The sequence below is a fragment of the Neomonachus schauinslandi genome, chromosome 10, assembly GCF_002201575.2.
Source record: "Neomonachus schauinslandi chromosome 10, ASM220157v2, whole genome shotgun sequence".
In the NCBI taxonomy this organism is placed as follows: Eukaryota; Metazoa; Chordata; class Mammalia; order Carnivora; family Phocidae; genus Neomonachus; species Neomonachus schauinslandi.
In genome coordinates this window covers 21,968,421-21,986,070 of record NC_058412.1, presented here as the reverse complement: position 1 = coordinate 21,986,070, position 17,650 = coordinate 21,968,421, and the positions used below count along the sequence as shown (strand labels likewise).

Genomic DNA, 17,650 nt, shown 5'->3' with positions numbered 1-17,650 from the left:
ACCCTGAGAAGACACAAGGGAACAGGCCCTTCTAAAGAAAGGAAAGGGGTTTTGCAGGAAGACATGAGAAGGTAAAGAAGAGTGGCATGATCATACTTCATGACTGGACACAGAAAGGGGGGGCGTGGCAGCACAAAGTGGGGTGGGGGAAGGGCAGGGCGATGGAATGAATAGGGGAGTGAGGTGGAAAGGTTAAGTTAAAGTAGCAACATGAGGGGCGCCTGGGTGGCTCAGTCGTTAAGCGTCTGCCTTCGGCTCAGGTCATGATCCCAGGGTCCTGGGATCGAGCCCCGCTTCGGGCTCTCTGCTCAGCAGGAAGCCTGCTTCTCCCTCTCCCACTCCCCCTGCTTGTGTTCCCTCTCTCGCTGTGTCTCTGTCAAATAAATAAATCTTAAAAAAAAAAAAAAAGTAGCAACATGAGTTCTGTGAACTGAATTGGGGTAAGAAAACTGAGAAGCAAGGAATGACAGATTCACAAAAGCCCTATGAGATATTAATCGTTCCATTATTTATAGAAAACTCACAGAGAATTTACATTAGTTTTCCCAATGTCACAGAGCTAGTAAGTGGCAAAGCCAAGATTCAAATACGAATCTATCTGACTTCAAAGCCCCACCGCTAGAAGAGAAACATCTATAGTAGAAGAACGGAGGTGGAATTAGGGCTCATGATAAAAGGCCTGCTAGGTTCCTATATGCCAATCATAACACTTAATTAACCCTGGCCCATAGTAAGTCTCAAAAATTATCCCAACCATACACTTTAATCAGCAATAAGCTGAGGGCACTTAGATATTGCCAAAGTTTTCAAAACTTACATTACACTCCTTCATGACTCAGTGCCCCCCCCCCCCCCCCCCCCCCGCCTATATAAAAATCAGCTTTATTGAAATATCATTTTCAGACATAGATTTCACCCATTTTAAGTGTATGATTCAATGAGTTTTGACAAACATAGAGTAATTTAACCACCAATCATAATTACAGAACTTTCTATCACTCCAGAAAGTTCCCTGTGCAGCCCCTGTGAAGTTGATCTCCTCCAGCCCCTGGTCTGCTTTTTGTTGATATACTTTTGACTTTTCTAGAATTTCATATAAATGAAATCATACAAGATAGTATGTAGTCTTTTGTGTCTGGCTTCTTTCACTTAAGATAATGCTTTTGAGATTCATCCATGTTGCATTAGCAATTTGTTCCTTTCTGTTGCTAAGTAGTGTTCCACTCTATGGATGTACCACATTCATCCATTCAAGGACATCTGGATCGTTTCCAACTTGGAGCGATCACAAAGCTCCTATAAACATTCACATGTAAATCTTTATGTGCATATGTTTCCATTCCTCTTACATTAATACCTAAGAGGAGAACTGCTAGGCTATATGATAAGTGTTTGCTGAATAATGTAAGAAACTGCCAAAACTATTTCCCAAAGTGTCTGTATCATTTTGCATTCCCGCAACAGATAAGAATTCCAGTTGTTCCACTGGAACAAAAGTCAGTATTTTCAGCTTGTTTAATTTAGCCTTCCTAATGCGTATGTAGTATTATCTCAGTGTGTTTTTAATCTGCACTTACCTAACGTTTAATGATGTTGAACATCTTTTTATATACTTATTTGCCATTGTCTGTCTTCTTTGATGAAGTCTCTGTTCAAATCTTTTGCTTATTTTTAATGGGGTTTTTGTCTTTTGGGGTTGCACTATTGAAATATTAAGAATGCTCTCTCAGATATATGGGTTTAAGATTTTAGTAATTATTTATTTGAGAGAGAGAGAGAGAGAATGAGCAGGGGGCAGGGAGAGGGAGAGGGCAGGGGACAAGCAGACTTCCAGCTGAGCATGGAGCCTGACACAGGGCTCAATCCCAGAACTCTGAGATCATGACCTGAACCAAAATCAGACACTTAACCGACTGAGCCACCCAGGTGCCCCATCAGATATATGTTTTACCAATATTTTCTCCCAGTTCATGGCTTGTTTTTTGGCATTCTTTTAAAGGAAAAAAGTTTTAAATTTTGATAAAGTCAAATTCATCAGTTTTTTAAGTGTTTTGTGCATTTGGTATCCTAAGAAATCTGCCTAACACAGGGTTACAAAGATTTTCTCCTCTATTTTCTTCTAGGTGTTTTGTTGTTTTAACCCTTATATTTGGGTCTGTGGCCCATTTGGAGTTAATTTTTGTGTATGGTGTGAAGTATCATGTTTTTCCATATGGATATCCATTTCTTCATCATTTGTTGAAAAAGCTATCCTTCCCTCCACTGAATTACCTTGTTAAAAATAAGTTGCTGGTCTATTCACAGACTCTCTTTCTGTTGAAGTGATCTACAGTGTCTATCTTTCCATCAATATCTCACTGTCTGATTACTATATCTTATGGTAAGTCTTGAAATCAGTTTACATCCTCCAACTTTGTTCTTTTTCAAAATTGTTTTATCTATTCTAGGTCCTTTGTATTTCCATGTAAATTTTAGAAATCAGTTTACCAATTTCTAAAAATTTCTAACTGGGATTTTTTTATTGGAATTACACTGAATCTATACATCAGTTTAGGAAGAATTTACGTGTTAACACTATTGAGTTTCCCTATTTATGAAAATGGTTTATTTCACCATTTATTTGTTTTCATTAATCTCTTTTACTTTCCATAGTAAGAGTGTATAAATCTTGCACATATTCATTCATATTGCACAGATTCATTTAACCCTAAATACTTCACATTTTTATGCTAATTGTAGTGGTATATTTTGATAATTTAGATTTTTTTACTGTTCATTGCTACTATATACAAATACAATTGATTTTTTTATATTGACTTTGTGTCCTGTGACCTTGCTAAATCTACTATTTCTAGTAGCTTTTTTGCTGGATTTCTTAGGATTTTTTATGCCATCAGCTAAGAAAGAGTTTTACTTCTTCCTTTCAAATCTGCTTGCCTTTTCTTTTTTTCTTTTCTTATTGCACTGGCCAACAATCCAGTGTGATGTCAAACAGAAGTAATGAGTACAGACATCCTTGATTTGTTTCCAGTATCAAGGGAAAATCATTCAATCTTTCTCATTAAGTATGATGCTAACTGTGGATTTTTAATAAACGCCCTTTATCAAGAAAATCAAGTTATACCTTCTATTTCAAATTTGCTGGATTTTTATTATAAATGGATGTAGAATGTTTTCAAATGTTTTTTCTGCTTCTACTAAAATTATCATAAGGTTTTTAATTTAGTGAACTATATTGATTTTTTTAATGTTAGTTTTAAATGTAATTAGTTGTTTTTTTTTTTTAAGATTTTATTTATTTATTTGACAGAAAGAGACACAGCGAGAGGGGGAACACAAGCAGCAGAAGTGGGTGAGGGAGAAGCAGGCTTCCTGCAGAGCAGGGAGCCTGATGTGGGGCTCTATCCCAGGACCCTGGGATCATGACCTGAGCCAAAGGCAGACACTTAACGACTGAGCCACCCAGGCGCCCCTAAATGTAATTAGTTTTAAAGTTAATCTTACATTCCTGGGATAAACCCTATTAGTCATGAGATGCGTGCACGCGCACACACACACGCACACACACACAGAGTTTACTAAATTTTTTTAAGGTTTTTGCATCTAAGTTCATGAGGAATATTGATCTGTTTTGTCTTTATTTTTTTGAATTTCCTTTTTTCTGCACCTTTGCAGTCTCTACGAACACAGTGTGTAGCACTAAGAATGAAAGGAAATCAAGTTGTGAAAATCACTGTTGCCTAAATAATGCTTCCAGCACACACAGTTCCACCAAACACTGTGTTTCCCTGGCTTTGGCTATAATGGGAAGCAATTTCAATAGTCTTTCAGATATAAGTACAATGCTTTTTATACTTTCTTAAAAATCTTGTCTGCAACTAAATACCCCACTAGCCAACAGGAATATATAAAACTGATTTCTGGCAGTGATGCTAGAATGTTTCCCCTCAGCCCTGTGCCTTTGCTCTGGTCAGGCCACAAGATAAAGGTGAGAGAGGTACAGAAACATGACTTACTGTTCATGAAGTATTTTTATTCTCTTTTCTTTTTTTGAAAAATATAAGCTTATAACAATAAGCTTAAGCAATAATATAAAAGATACATAAAGGAAAAAATACTGCCCCCATTCCTTGTAAATAAGAAAACCAAATATTAGCACTGTTGCATTGCTCTGCTGTAAACTAATGGAGGGCAAGAGCCCTGTCTCTCTTTCTCCATTGTTTCCGTCAGGAAAGACTGATACAAACAATTGCAAAGCATCTAGCATGGTGCCTGACACATTTTGGGCACTTAGAAAACATTTATGGGAGGAAGGAAAGTGTTGAATTCACACCTGCGTTACTATGACTCCTTGGCAAGTTTAATACTGACTGCTTTATCTGTGTAAACAAGGGGAAATGTCATTCTCCTTAAAGCCATTCACTGTCTCATGAGCTCATTCTGTTCCTTCCTCCTCCTGTGTCTTTGTTCCTTGAGGCCTTCCTTCTCTATAATCTGCCTCATCTATAAGAACTCCCTTCTACAGGGAGGCTGTCTTCAAACTCTTTCTGAGGATCCAACAGCATTTATAAACTCTGCCACACTACTTAGCATTTAATCCACAGTGGATTCTACCCCTTTGCTAGCACCCATCACTGTCCTGGGCATATAGCTCCTTAAAACTTCAGTTGCAACTGGACCAATGTTTCATGGCAAGACTCTTCATGAAGCCTGAAGTATAGCCTCAAGATTTGTTATGAAAATCCTTGGGTATAAGGAACAACAAACTGGGAAAAACTAGAAAATGAATCTCAAAGCTATTAAATACCAGAATGATTTTTGTTAGGTGAACACATGTATTACCCCACCTGAGGCGGAAGTCAACAGACTTTCTTTGGTGTTTTCTATTTCTATGGATCCATATATGTACTTTACCAACTCAGACCTTTGGAGCTTCAGAGAAAAGGGAAAGAAACTGTTGTGTCCCTATAGTTAGTTTGAAAACAATATCTGAATAGCTCTCACCACGGTCTGCATCCATTTTAATGGAGAAACAGTTAATTCTAGGACTAAAGCAGAGAGAATATACAAGATGAACCTGGAGCATCTTATAATATCCCAGAAAGTAAAGCACTCAAAAAACAAAACAATGAGGTTATGTCAAAGGGATACGGGAGCCAACTGAAAGAGCTCCCTATGGCCAAAGCTGGAAGGATTTGAGCAATGAAATAATGTAGTGCTGGATTATAGCCCAAAGAATAAAAAAAATTTTTTAAAAACCCATGAGTTCCTTCAGATATAATTAGGTGACTGAATAAATGAGGGGGAGGGGGAGACAAATTTCCCATGGAGAATTCCAAATAATACTCTGCCCTACCCCTTAAGTGTGGACTACACTGAGTGACTTGCTTCCAAAGAGTACAGCATGAAGAGGGAGGAAAGTAACTTTACAGGGGAAAAACCTGGCAAAGGCTGCCTTAGCTGAGTAACTGAGATTAACATTATCAGTGGCAAGGCCTGTTGACAGTATGTACCCTTGATATATGTGAAGAGAGAATGACACTTCACTTCTGTGGTCTTCCTCCCAAAAACCATAACCACAGTCTGACTATGAGGAAAACAGATCCCAACTGAGGCACAGTCTACAAAATATCTGACCAGTCCTCAAAACTATCAAGGTCATTGAAAACAAAGAATGTCCAAGAAATTGTCACAGCCCCCAGGAGTCTAAGGAGACATGACAACTAAATGTAATAGGGTATCCTGGAGGAGATCCTGGGACAGAAAAAAAGGACATTAAGCAGAACTAGTGAAATCCGAATAAAGTACGGAATTCAACTAATATCACTACCGTTTCATTCATTACCAGAGGTTTCCAGACATTACCAAAACTGGATGTGGGGTATATGGAAACCTGTGTACTATCCTTTTACTTTTTATGTAAATCTAAAATTCTTCTAAAATAAAAGGTGTACTTAAATATTTCTAAAATACAGTCTGGGCACCAGGTGATTACATGCTTATCTCCACAACTGTGCTTTTAATTACAGGGCGCTGGTGACAGTTTTGTGGGGGCTTTGGCCTTCTACCTGGCTTACTACCCAAGTCTGTCCTTGGAAGAAATGCTCAAGAGATCCAATTTCATCGCGGCGGTCAGTGTCCGGGCTGCAGGAACACAGTCTTCTTATCCGTACAAAAAAGACCTGCCACTTGATCTGTTTTGATTGCTACTAACCTTAAAATAAATGTACCTGGAAATAAAATGTACTTGGGGGAGGGAAGTGGCCTCTCTTAGCTAGCCGCTTACTATAAAATATCCTCTTCTCCTTTTTTTGCAAATATGTTCATTTGTGAAGTCATCCTCAGCCTTTACTCTCTTATAATAATGATTTCTTCGCTTTTCACGTATTTGCAAGAGCCAACCAAAATGAAGGATTCCATGACCAGGACCAGTACAAACACTACCACGATGAGGAACCAGCAAACTCACTTGCCAACAGATCATGAATGCTGTATGTCCACCACAGGGCAGGGCTTGTGGACAAACAATGTCTAGAGTCCGAGCAGAGAATGTTAAATAAGGGAAGGGTCACATGAATTGGACTGTTCAAGCAGTTCCTAAGAGAGACAGTTGATACTCGGCATTGGTGTTGTCAAAGCTTCTGTTTTGCGAGAGAAGCCAGAAGTTTGGATGTTTATTGAAATTTTTTCAATGTTTAAGTATCAGCAATTGATTTTTGAAAAATGTAAACACCACCTGTGGGCCACATTCAGCTCATGTGCTGAACAGACAAGTCATTTGTTAAGCCAGATTTTAAGTTGTTGTTTTGCTTTTTTTTAATGGCGATTCATTTATGTCACAGACCCTTTATAGCAGGCTTAGCTAGGACCAGGTGAAGGATTTTTCTTGTAACCCAAAACCACTATGCATAGTTTCAACCAAAAAATAGCCAAGATCTCACCTATTATTGCTTTGAACCAAAGCTGTTTAACAAAAGATGCCAGAAAATAGCTGATCGACTCTAATGCCACAAGCCCCCGAAACTCAACAACTGTCTACATCTAATTCCAATTTCAGAAAGCTACGCTTGCATGTCCTCCATAGACAGGCTGGGCCATGGAGAGGGAACACCTGTTACCTTGAAACATTGGTTTCATCCTTCTTGAGGCCATGGTAGGCACACCATCATTCTTCTACATAAATGCTTTAAATGGTGTAGGATATGAACCAGCAGAACTCAAAATAAAAGCTGACCCTTCCTACATTCAGTCAGAAATGTGATAAGGAGAAAACGGAGTATTTCTGAAGATCTGTAGGAAACAATAGCTTGAGTGAGAAAGTATATGGATCTGGGTAAGGCAGTCTTACCTTACCTGAACATTAGGGATTATTAGTGGAATTTCCACTGGTTGGCTGTGTGGTACCATGCCCCAAAGCCCTAGCCGTGGCTCTATGGAAATACACTATAGCTCTTCTTTAAAAAAACAAACAAAAAAAGGAAATCTAGAAGATAAAGGGAGTCCAAAGCATTCCTAGAAACTCCTAGATGCTGCTTCAGTATCTACTCAGTGACCGGAGTTTGAGAATATGGACCAATGGCATTTTTTCTAATTATATAAGCACAAAACAGAAGTTCTCGTGGTTTTTTCTGTGTTACAAGGCTGGCCCCCTTATTCCTGTTCACCGTTACCCTCTCTGTTATTACATGGGAGTTTTTTCAAGATCACTCCGGAGAGTGACTCTGCCTTTCCTATGAGGTACAAAGAGGAGCAGACTGGAAAGTCTTGCACAAGTTTCATATGGAAACTTTCTTTTATATGAACAATGGTTATTCTTCAGTAATGTAGTTGCTTTTTATTTCAAAGAGTGGGGGGGGAAACATCACCAAGAGACAATAGCACAGGCTATTTTAATATTTTTTATTAAGGGCTATAAAAATATCCAGAGAGATAAATAAATGTGATGCAATGATATATGTCCTAATATGAAGAACTTTCTTTCAGTACATTGTTTTTCTTCACAATGGCCTTCAAATCACAGGAGGCAGTGATTCCGTGCCATTTCCTCTTCTTTTATTACATGCTGCAGAATTTCTGAATCAGTATCCCACCCTCAGTATTCTCATTTATAAATCAAACTCGTTTTCAATCCATTGTTTAGAGGGAACGTATTTTCTTCTGTTCCACAAAGAGGACTTTTGTTTTCACTGTAAGAGAAAAATGGTTGTAGCAGAAAACTAAACCATCACCATTTTTAAATAAAAATACATATCAGACCACAAGCACTCTCCTTTCTCTCCTTTTACTATTCCTCTGACATGGGAATGGAAGAGATTGGCAAACTCAGTTCCTTGATCCCAGAGGCCAGAGACACCTAGAGAAAATGGGAAGGTAATCAAGGGAAAGCTCACCAGCTGATCAATGGCATCTTTGGTACCCCACACGGTTATTTCTCCCCCAATGTGAAATATCCAAATCAAAAAACAAAACTAGGAACAAAACATGGAAAACACTCAATGTCTTCACCCAGTTAATGAACATTCTTGCAGGAGATGAGCAAGACCAGACTGAGAGCTGGACTCCAGAGAAAAAAGCAACAAGAACTGGGCAGACCAAGGAAGAAAAGGCAGTCTGGCTAGAGGAGTAAATACACATCAAATCGTGTACTTTCCAGAGATGGCTTAATACCCAAATATGGATTTCTAGTATGGTAATAGAATGAAAACTATAACCAAAATTTCATTATTGAAAATAACATAACAGTACAGCTCTCTGAAACAAAACCGAAAGTACTAATTGCCTAGGGCGCCTAGATGCCTCAGTCAGTTGAGCATTCAACTCTTGGGTTTCAGCTCAGGTCATGATCTCAGGGTCAGAGATGGAGCCCTGCTTCAGGCACCGTGCTCAGCCCAGAGTCTGCTCAAGATTCTCTCTCCCTATCCCTTCCCCTCTACCACTCCCCCAACTAATGTGCGTGTGTGCGCATGCACGCACACCCACACGTACTCTCTCTAAATAAATAAAAATAAAATCTTTAAAAAAGTACTAATTGCCTGGATGAAAGATCAGAGACTGGATGCTGGGCAGTAAGGTTTTCACAGTTCCTATAATGCCTTATAGTACTCTCCAATTAAAAAAACAGTAATAATAGGAAGATTAATTTGGCTCCATGTCATAGAAAAAATAGGGAGCCTGAAGTTGAAAAGACTGGGTTTAAACCCTGGCTCTACCATTTATATCTGCTGTGAGTCCTTGGGCAAATTTCTCAAAATGTTCTGCCTTCGCTTCCCTAGGAGGGGGGGTAACTCCATCTCCCTCACAGGGTTGTTGCTGGATATACAGTTGAATTGAAATGACATACTGCTATCCATAATCATAAACATAAATTAATTTTCTGTCAAAATATTTGCTGCCTAATTCATAGAAGAATGAATCTGTCAAGTTCTTTCCTTACATCTAACCTAAATCTATTCTGCTTCAATTAAAGTCTATATTTTCTTGTTTAGTCATCCAAGGAATCAAAACTGACAAGTTTTCATTTTCTTTATAAGCCTTCATACATTTGGCAAAGTTTAATAAGCTTACGCCTCAGCCTTTAATCCTTCCTCCTTGGAAATTAGCATCTAGTTCTTTATGAGGAAAAGGAGTTTGAAAAGACAGAGGCTGGTTCTAGCCAGAGTATACTATGAATGCTCAGATAATTGGGAACTTTTCTGTCTTTACCTGATTTCCTTTAAAAGCAGACTAACAAAACATTACCCTTAAACTAATCATTTACTCACTGCAATAACATCTGCTGGGAGGACTGCCAAGCTATTTGGTACCTTGGGCATTGGGGCAGGCTGAACGGCGATTATCATGCTAGCCTGCGGGACATTCAGTAGGTGGGCAGAAAGCCAGACAGTCCACTATCCCAGAACATTCTCTTCTTCAGAAAAGACAAAGTTGTGCTGTCAAGGCTTAGACCATTCCTTATCAGAAAAGTTCTAGCAGTCTGTTTGAAATTTATATATGAGTCTTCTCTCCCACTTTCAATTAGGATCAGAATTGTTCATGGTTGTTCTTTCCCAATCTCAAAACTTAAAATCAACCTGACAAATAATAAGTTCCTAACACGTCTATACTAAGGATGAAAATCCTGATACATTTTCACACTGAAAATATAAAAGGTCATTCAAGTAACATTAATGTTGTACAAGTTCCTAAAAATAAACTCTAAAGGAGCTAAATGCTAGAAAAACAATTACTTTAAAGTTCATCACTTTGAGTTTTCACCAGCTGATACAAATAAATCAGAGGGAGAAAAGTATCACACCAACTCCGTATCATATTGCTATGGTCTGAAAATTTGTACCCCCCTGCCCCAAATTCAGATGTTGAAATCCTAACCCCCAAACACAATGGTATTAGAGGTGGGGCCTCTGGGAGGTGCTTTGGTCATGAGGGTGTGTTTATGAATGGGATTAATGCATTATAAAAGACCCCACAAGCTTGCTTGCCCTTCCACTATGTGAGGACACAAGAAGGCACAGGCTACGAGCCAGGAGGAGGGCCCTCCCCAGAAAGCAACCATGCTGGCACCTTGATCTTAGGACTTCCCAGGCCCCAGAACTCAGAAATAAATTTGTTGTTTACAAGCCACCTAGTCTGTGGTATTTTGTTATAGAAACCCAAAAGGACTAAGACACATACCCTATCATTCTAATAATTTTTCTACCATATGAGGTATCATCCTGAAATTCAGACTCCCAATCATCAGGTACAAACCTAGAATTCCTTTTATCTTATGATAAAGAACAACCAGAAATTATAACACCATAAAAACAGCAGGGAATTTTATTCTTGTTAAAGAATGGAAACTATCCAATTTTATAACTGGGCTTCTCAGAGCCATTTTTATATGCCTCCTCACACTGGTACAGACCTTTTTTTTTTTTTGAAGGTGGTATTATTTTTATTTTTCTTAGCCATTGATGAATGCAGCATAATGAATGGTTCAACAGTGGCTGTGAGACCTTCTGCACCAGCTCTGAAGGCAGCTATGAATGTAGCTATTAGCCAGGATTTGCACTAATAGCCTGCCCAGAAGTCATGCACTGGTAGGTAGGTTTTAGCCTCCTGCGAAACCTCTCATTAATAGGTCCCTACATAGAGTGATTTAGGGCCCGGGCACTGGAGTCTGACGGTCTTGAGTTCAAATCTTTGTAACATATTTTAGCGGTGTGTCCCTGATTAAGATCCTTGGCATCAGATTCCTCATCTATAAAAGAGAGATTGCCTGGAGAGTACAGGTACTTGTGCTCATAACATCTGAAGATACAAGACTTGTGTAGGTAAGCAAACAAGACAGAATTTCCCATTTTGTCTAATTATTCACAAATACTAGTTTGTCTCCTTTCTTTCAGGGCCACTTTTATTGCCTAGACTGTCCTTTTGTTGTTTCCAGGGAGAAGGGAGATTCGGTTCCTATTATTCCATCTTGGCCAGAAATAAGAGTCTACGAGTCCTTATTCTTAGTTAATAAAAAAGCTGATTATGAGGTTAAGTATCTGTATTTCATTATATAATGGATTAGTTTTGGGAAATAGGATTCTGGTACCAATTCAATTCTGATCACCAATTGGGTGTCTTACAATTCAACTCAATTGTGCTCTCTTTTTGTGCCCAGCACAGCCATGGCTTGTGGTCCCAAGAAGTATCTGAAGCATGTGACGGCTCCAAAGCACTGGATGCTGGATAAACTGACTGGTGTGTTTGCTCCTCGTCCATCTACTGGTCCCCATAAACTGAATGTCTCCCTCTCATCATTTTTCTAAGGAACAGACTTAAACATACCCTAACAGATGAAGTCAAGAAGATCTGTATGCAGTGTTTTAGTAAGACTGATGGCAAGGTCCAAACTGATATAATCTACCCAGTTGATTTTATGGATGTCATCAGCACTGACAAGACTGGGGAGAATTTCCGTCTGATGTAGGACACAAAGGGTCACACTGCTGTTCATCATAGTACACCTGAGGAGGCCAAGTAGAAGCTGTGCAAAATGAAGATCTTTGTGGGGACAAAAGGAATCCCTCACCTGGTGACCCATGATGCTCACACCATCTGCTATCCTGATCCCTTCATCAAGGTGAAGGACACCATTCAGACTGATTTGGAGACTAGAAAGATGACTGATGTCATCAAGTTAGACACTGGTAATCTGTGTATGGTGACCGGAGGTGCTAACCTGGGAAGAAGTGGTGTGATCACAGACAGAGAAAGACACCCTGGTTCTTCTGATGTAGTTCACATGAAAGATGCCAATACAAGAGCTTTGCCACTGGCTCCCCAACGTTTTTGTTATTGGCAAAGGCAACGAACCATCGTTTCTCTTCCCCGGGGAAAGGGTATCTGCCTCACCACTGCTTAGGAGACAGACAAGAGACTGGCAGCCAGAGCAGTGGTTAACATGGTCTGTAGGTGATGTGACTGATAGTCTTTATACTTAAAAATAACACAACACGATTAAAAAAAAAAAGAAGAAAAATCCTGATACCAGCTACCAGCGATTAGTTACTGAGGAGCAGCCAGATGGAAGTGACGCATAGGGCAGGTATGAGGAAGGGGCGCCACAGCCTCTACGCCCTCTCCCAGCAGGTCACTCTCCCACAGTCACTACACGGTCACCAATCCAGAAGCTCCAGTACAGTTCTTATTAAGAAGCAATTATCAAGAGGCGATTCAGAACCAAGGGCACAAAAATGAAACGAATGGCCTGAAGTTTTAAAATAAATAATTTGTTTGCTAGTTTACTTTATATAAATCTGCTCATGAAATCCAAAAACAAAATTAGGCTTCTACCAATAGTAATCAGCTGCTGTCTTTTGTTTGTAAGCAGGCAATCTGGCCTTGGGAACACTTATCTCTTTTGGACAAATACTTCTATCTACTGAGACCATTTATTTATTTTTTTTTAAGATTTTCATTTATTTATTTGACACAGAGAGCTAGCAAGAGAGACAGCACAAGCAGGGGGCGTGGCAGGCAGAGGGAGAAGCAGGCTCCCCGCTGAGCAGGGAGCCCGATGTGGGACTCAATCCCAGGACCCTGGGATCATGACCTGAGCCGAAGGCAGACATTTAACTGACTGAGCCATCCAGGTGCCCCTCTACTGAGACCATTTAAAGTTACCATTTATTATGGCATTTTAGCAGAGGGTACAAAATGGAAATAATATATAGTTATATTATTTCTGCACTAATATATAGATACCATACTTTAATTCAAATCTGTACCTAACCGCTTGCCACTGTTAGACGATCCCAGGAGAATATTCTCTCACCATCTAAAGACACTCTTTTCTTTCTGTTTCCTGAACAGTATCACCTGCTCTCTTTATATGGCTGGTTCTTTCCTACCTAAAGGATAGGATAAAGGTGGAATCTGCCTTTCCCCACCTTTATGCTATATCTCAGCATCCTGCTTGTGTCTCTCAAAGCACTGAGCGGAACATCATTTTTTCTTTCTTTCTCTCCCTTCCAAACTGGACTGTAAATACCCAGAGTTCAGAGACTGAGGCTGACTGTGTCCTGGTGTATCCCAACACCTGGGAGAGTAACTGGCACTATAGTAAATATTCAATACTCACTGGCTGACTGAATGCTACAGAGTCAAACGGACCACAAAACCGCCAAGACATGTAGAGCATCAGTCTGGAAAGGGCAACAGGCCTTGAAAGCACTTGAATTTATTGTGGAGTAATTTCTCTGAATCTTACCAATTGGATCATAATGCAAGAGAGTCAGTTTCTCCCGTAGTCGGCTTCTCTTAGTGTTGAAGGAGTAACCTGTCCCAGCTTGGCTCAGCATTTTCACCAGAATGGTTCTAAGATTTAAAAATAAGCTATTACAAGCTGAGGAAATAGACTAAAATCAGTCATGGGAGGATGGCACATTTTGAAAACTTTGTACAGTAGTATTAGTTGTGGAATATCACTTAGCCCTAAGAAGGTTCAGTTCTAAGACAGCCTACATTTTCCAAAAACCACAGTTTCAATGGCTCTGATTCCCAAGGTCTGTTTGATTATAGAGTGCCTTGGTAATCAACTAACCAATCAACAAAATCAAACCACATGTGGGAACAGACTCAGACACCCACCACTTAGAAGGAGCAGAAGTCAGGAAGGGGGAAAATACAAAAGTACTGGCAACCCTAGCTGGCCAGTCAGGAAATCGTAAAGATGGCTATATCAAAAGAGCCCTATCTTCCAGGATGTGCAACAGGAGTACAATCAGAAGAGACAAAATAAAAAGATTGGAACTTTTACACTGCTAACACGTAAAACCCTGCTCCCCTTCATATTTCGATTAACTTATAGTCATTCAAAACATAAAGTTCATGTTTTGCCTCACTAGACCCTTTAATACCTTATACTGTTATTTTTCATGTGCCTGGCTTCCCTATGTAGACCATGCTATTTATTTCTCATCTAATTCCAAAAAGAATTTGTAGCATCTACAAATACATTACACATCTTTGCCTCCCTTTCAATGTCCAGCACAGTGCCTCATACATAAGAGGCACACAATATGTTAATTAAGAAAGACAACAGTCATTCATTCAAAAAGATTCAACAAATACATATTAAGTGCTTACTCTGCGGAATGCACTATGGGAAACGCAAAGCTCTGTAAGGCTGCCCCTCCCAGGAACCAACAGTTTAGTACGGAAGGTGAGTTGTGTAGACAAGGTCTATAAGGCAAGACATATTTGACAGATGTCACAAGAAGGATACAAAGAAAATAAGAGGCAGGGAGTACCTCTAAAGAAACCAAAGGCATAGGAGATTCCTATAGAACCTGGAGGTGGGGAATTCTAACATAAATAACTGGACTGTGGGAAAAGCAGTATGAATAAAAGCTATCTGAGAGAAAACAATAACTTACATGTTTTTCATTAACTTTAATCCAAAAAACGTAGTTTTATGATCTGTGATGTGTCTTGGGTTGTAAGCAACGGCTGCTTTAGAATGTTTTTTTTTTTTTCTAGAAAAGAATTTTCCTATTTTTAACACAGAAAATCCTACTTCAGTTATTGTCTACAAAATGTATTTTGAGATCAGTTTGGTATTTATAGTCTCTCTGGTACAGCACAGAATCGTTAATCTGCTATTTTTGAAATGCTTATTCCATGAATGCAAAGGATTACAAAACGCATTAAAACTGACTGTAGTTCAATCAAATCAAAGCTTGTTCAGCCAGACTCCTGTAGTGGGCTCCAGACAAATGGCCCTCAGTCCTCCCTCTGAGGAAACAGAAATATGATGGTAGTCCAAAGAGAGCATGGGAACCGTGATGGTTTGTTTAGGAACAAGACAGCAAGAGCTCCTTCAATTATTTGAACACTCACTTAAGTAGGTCAGTTGGGCAGGAGGGAAAATTTTTTTGAAAGAGTTCACAGAACCAAAACAATTCACCAAGTTAAGTAATCCTCACACCAACTTTCAGAAAATCGAGACCAAATGCTTAGTTTAACATAAGGATGTACTGGCAGGGGCTGGAAAAACAAACCAAACATAAACAAGTAAAGTTAAAAAAAAGAAAAACCTTACTTACTTTGACTTGCTCTTGGCAACTTTCTCGCAGAGAGGAAGGTTGAAAGAGAAAAGAAAATAGCAACTTATTATCTTTCTTATGCAAAGTTCATATAAATGTCTGTAATAAATATGTAAGTGACAAAGTAGGCCATGGGTTGTCGCTCAAGTAACTACTCCCTAGCTTGTAGGGATCCCGCTAGGATTCTAGAAAGAAGAAAAAGATCCAATAAGAGCAACACAATTCTGGATGTAATGCTTTTGTACAATTTCAGTTGGACCGGTTACTTTTCATATCTAAGATCTGCTCCACATGTTCCTCTTCCAAGGTCCAAAAATTGCACTGGAACAAGCCACTGGTCTGACAAGTTAACCTATGCACTGCAACAACCATCACATCAGGTGGAGGGGAAACTAACCTAGAAGTTGGCCTGGTGCAGGGAAGAGGGCGGCCTTGGGGAGCCAGACACTTCCTTCCCAGCCCAGCTGTATTGACTTAGGGTAAGTCACTGCCCTTCTCAAGCCATTTCCTCATCTTCAGGGTTCGAAACGAGTGAACTAAAAATTCTGAGGGTTTTTTTCCCAGTTAGGACGTGCAGGGATTGTGCTACCACATCCGTACGGAAGACGGGAGAAAGCGCCCCACTGCTGCTGACCAGCCTCGACTACCCCTGTCTCGGACCGCAACGGGACCGAGAACTAGCACCGCAGAACCCCAAGCACCACTCGCCCCGCAAAGCCGTGCGCCGCGAGGCATGCCGGACGCTGTAGTCCAGAAGGCCTGGAGAGTCGCAGCGGCAGCTTCCCGGCCGGGCGCGCGCCCCCGGCCCCGCACCGTCCCGACGCCTTCCTCCCGCCCTCACCGCAGGCCCTGCCGCCGCCTCCAACCCCACTTACAGGTGACCGCGGATAGGAACATGGTGACAACACCCACGCAGTCTCCTAAACGGGACCAAAGTCGCTCAGCAAACAACTGCTTCCGGGGCACAGGCCTGTTCCGGAAGAGGACGTCGGGTAGCTGCCTGAAGCCACGCCCCCCGCATAAGCCTCCAGTCCAGACGCCACCTGTCTTGGGTTCTTCAGAGGCCAGGCGTTTTACTTTTGTGGTGCTGGAGGTTGGAGTCCCCTTCCCTGGCAGAGAGAGAGTTTAAAGCGCTCAGGTTCACGCCCCAAGCCCTGCCTCTTACTTCTGGGTCAGAGTTAGGTCTTTCCATACTTGTTTCACTAAATAATCGCCATCACCTGCATTAAAGCCACAGGAACTGTATGTGTTTCTCAGCTGCTCCAGGCTACTAGGCTCCCCCACAGTTCCTTAATATGTTGCCTTCTTTTGCCTCTCCCGGTCCAACTTCATCTCCACCTGGTTAAGAGCTGCTTTTAGTACCTTTGGAGTTAGAACCCCCACCTGAATATCCCCCATTCCTTAATTACCTGTTGGATTTCTAGGAGAGCAGCACCTTGTGCATCTTGTGTTAACTGCTATATCCGAGCAACTAGTGCCTGCAAGAGGGGCTGAATAACAGATGCGGGGCGCTCACATAACTATCCTAATGTCACAAAACTAGTCAATGGCAGAGTCAGAATTCCAACCCAGGTCTTGTCTGACTGCCAAGACTCATGCCTTTCCCACTAGACACTGGGACCTACTACTGATATGCCTCTTCAGTTCTTCATGTCTCTCTGCAAGGAACCTGGGCTCTTTCAACACCAAGAACTTCATCTGTAACCTCATTTCCCAACTAATAATAGGACTTTCGAATTTTTTCCTAAGCTATGATTTTGTCTATATATTAAATCTTACAAACATGTGAAAATTCAATCTCATGGATTATCTTCACAAAAAGTAATAAAATTATTTGAAAGAAAATTTAACTCTTCAATACAATTCATTTTTTTTAAATTAGGACTGTCCTTGCCCTTAGTGCCTTACAGTTTTTTAACCCTCTAATGATTTTTGGTCCTCTAATAACCTGACTCTTAACAATTGAGCATCCTCTAAGTGCCCAAATCCTTTACCTTGTGCAATTCATCTGCTGACAAAGAGTTTTAGGTGTTCAAGAAGGTCAGGTTTCTTATCTAAGAAATTCCTTTAGAGGA

At 40.3% G+C, this 17,650-nt stretch overlaps 2 protein-coding genes and 1 pseudogene across 3 annotated transcripts in view; 2 read left to right on the top strand and 1 right to left on the bottom strand.

Moving 5' to 3' along the window:
• The window catches only part of RBKS (ribokinase), an 82,912-nt gene extending 76,709 nt beyond the window's left edge, over positions 1–6,203 (top strand). Inside the window, exon 8 of one of the 2 annotated variants that reach the window (XM_021697542.1) lies at positions 6,030–6,203. In XM_021697542.1, the coding sequence (XP_021553217.1) occupies positions 6,030–6,203 (174 nt within the window). The remainder of the gene's footprint in view (positions 1–6,029) is intronic. The other variant, XR_002480748.1, reaches the window with a different exon arrangement.
• Positions 6,204–7,885: 1,682 nt separating this feature from the next.
• Positions 7,886–16,542, bottom strand: MRPL33 (mitochondrial ribosomal protein L33). The gene is made up of 4 exons (XM_021697396.1): positions 16,451–16,542; positions 15,576–15,594; positions 13,739–13,845; positions 7,886–8,186 (listed from the first exon to the last, which is right to left on the bottom strand). Exons 1-4 carry the CDS (start codon positions 16,470–16,472, stop codon positions 8,137–8,139), a joined length of 198 nt encoding a protein of 65 aa, XP_021553071.1. The 5' UTR covers positions 16,473–16,542; the 3' UTR covers positions 7,886–8,136.
• On the top strand, positions 11,655–12,445 carry LOC110587428 (annotated as a pseudogene).
• Positions 16,543–17,650: the final 1,108 nt, after the last annotated feature.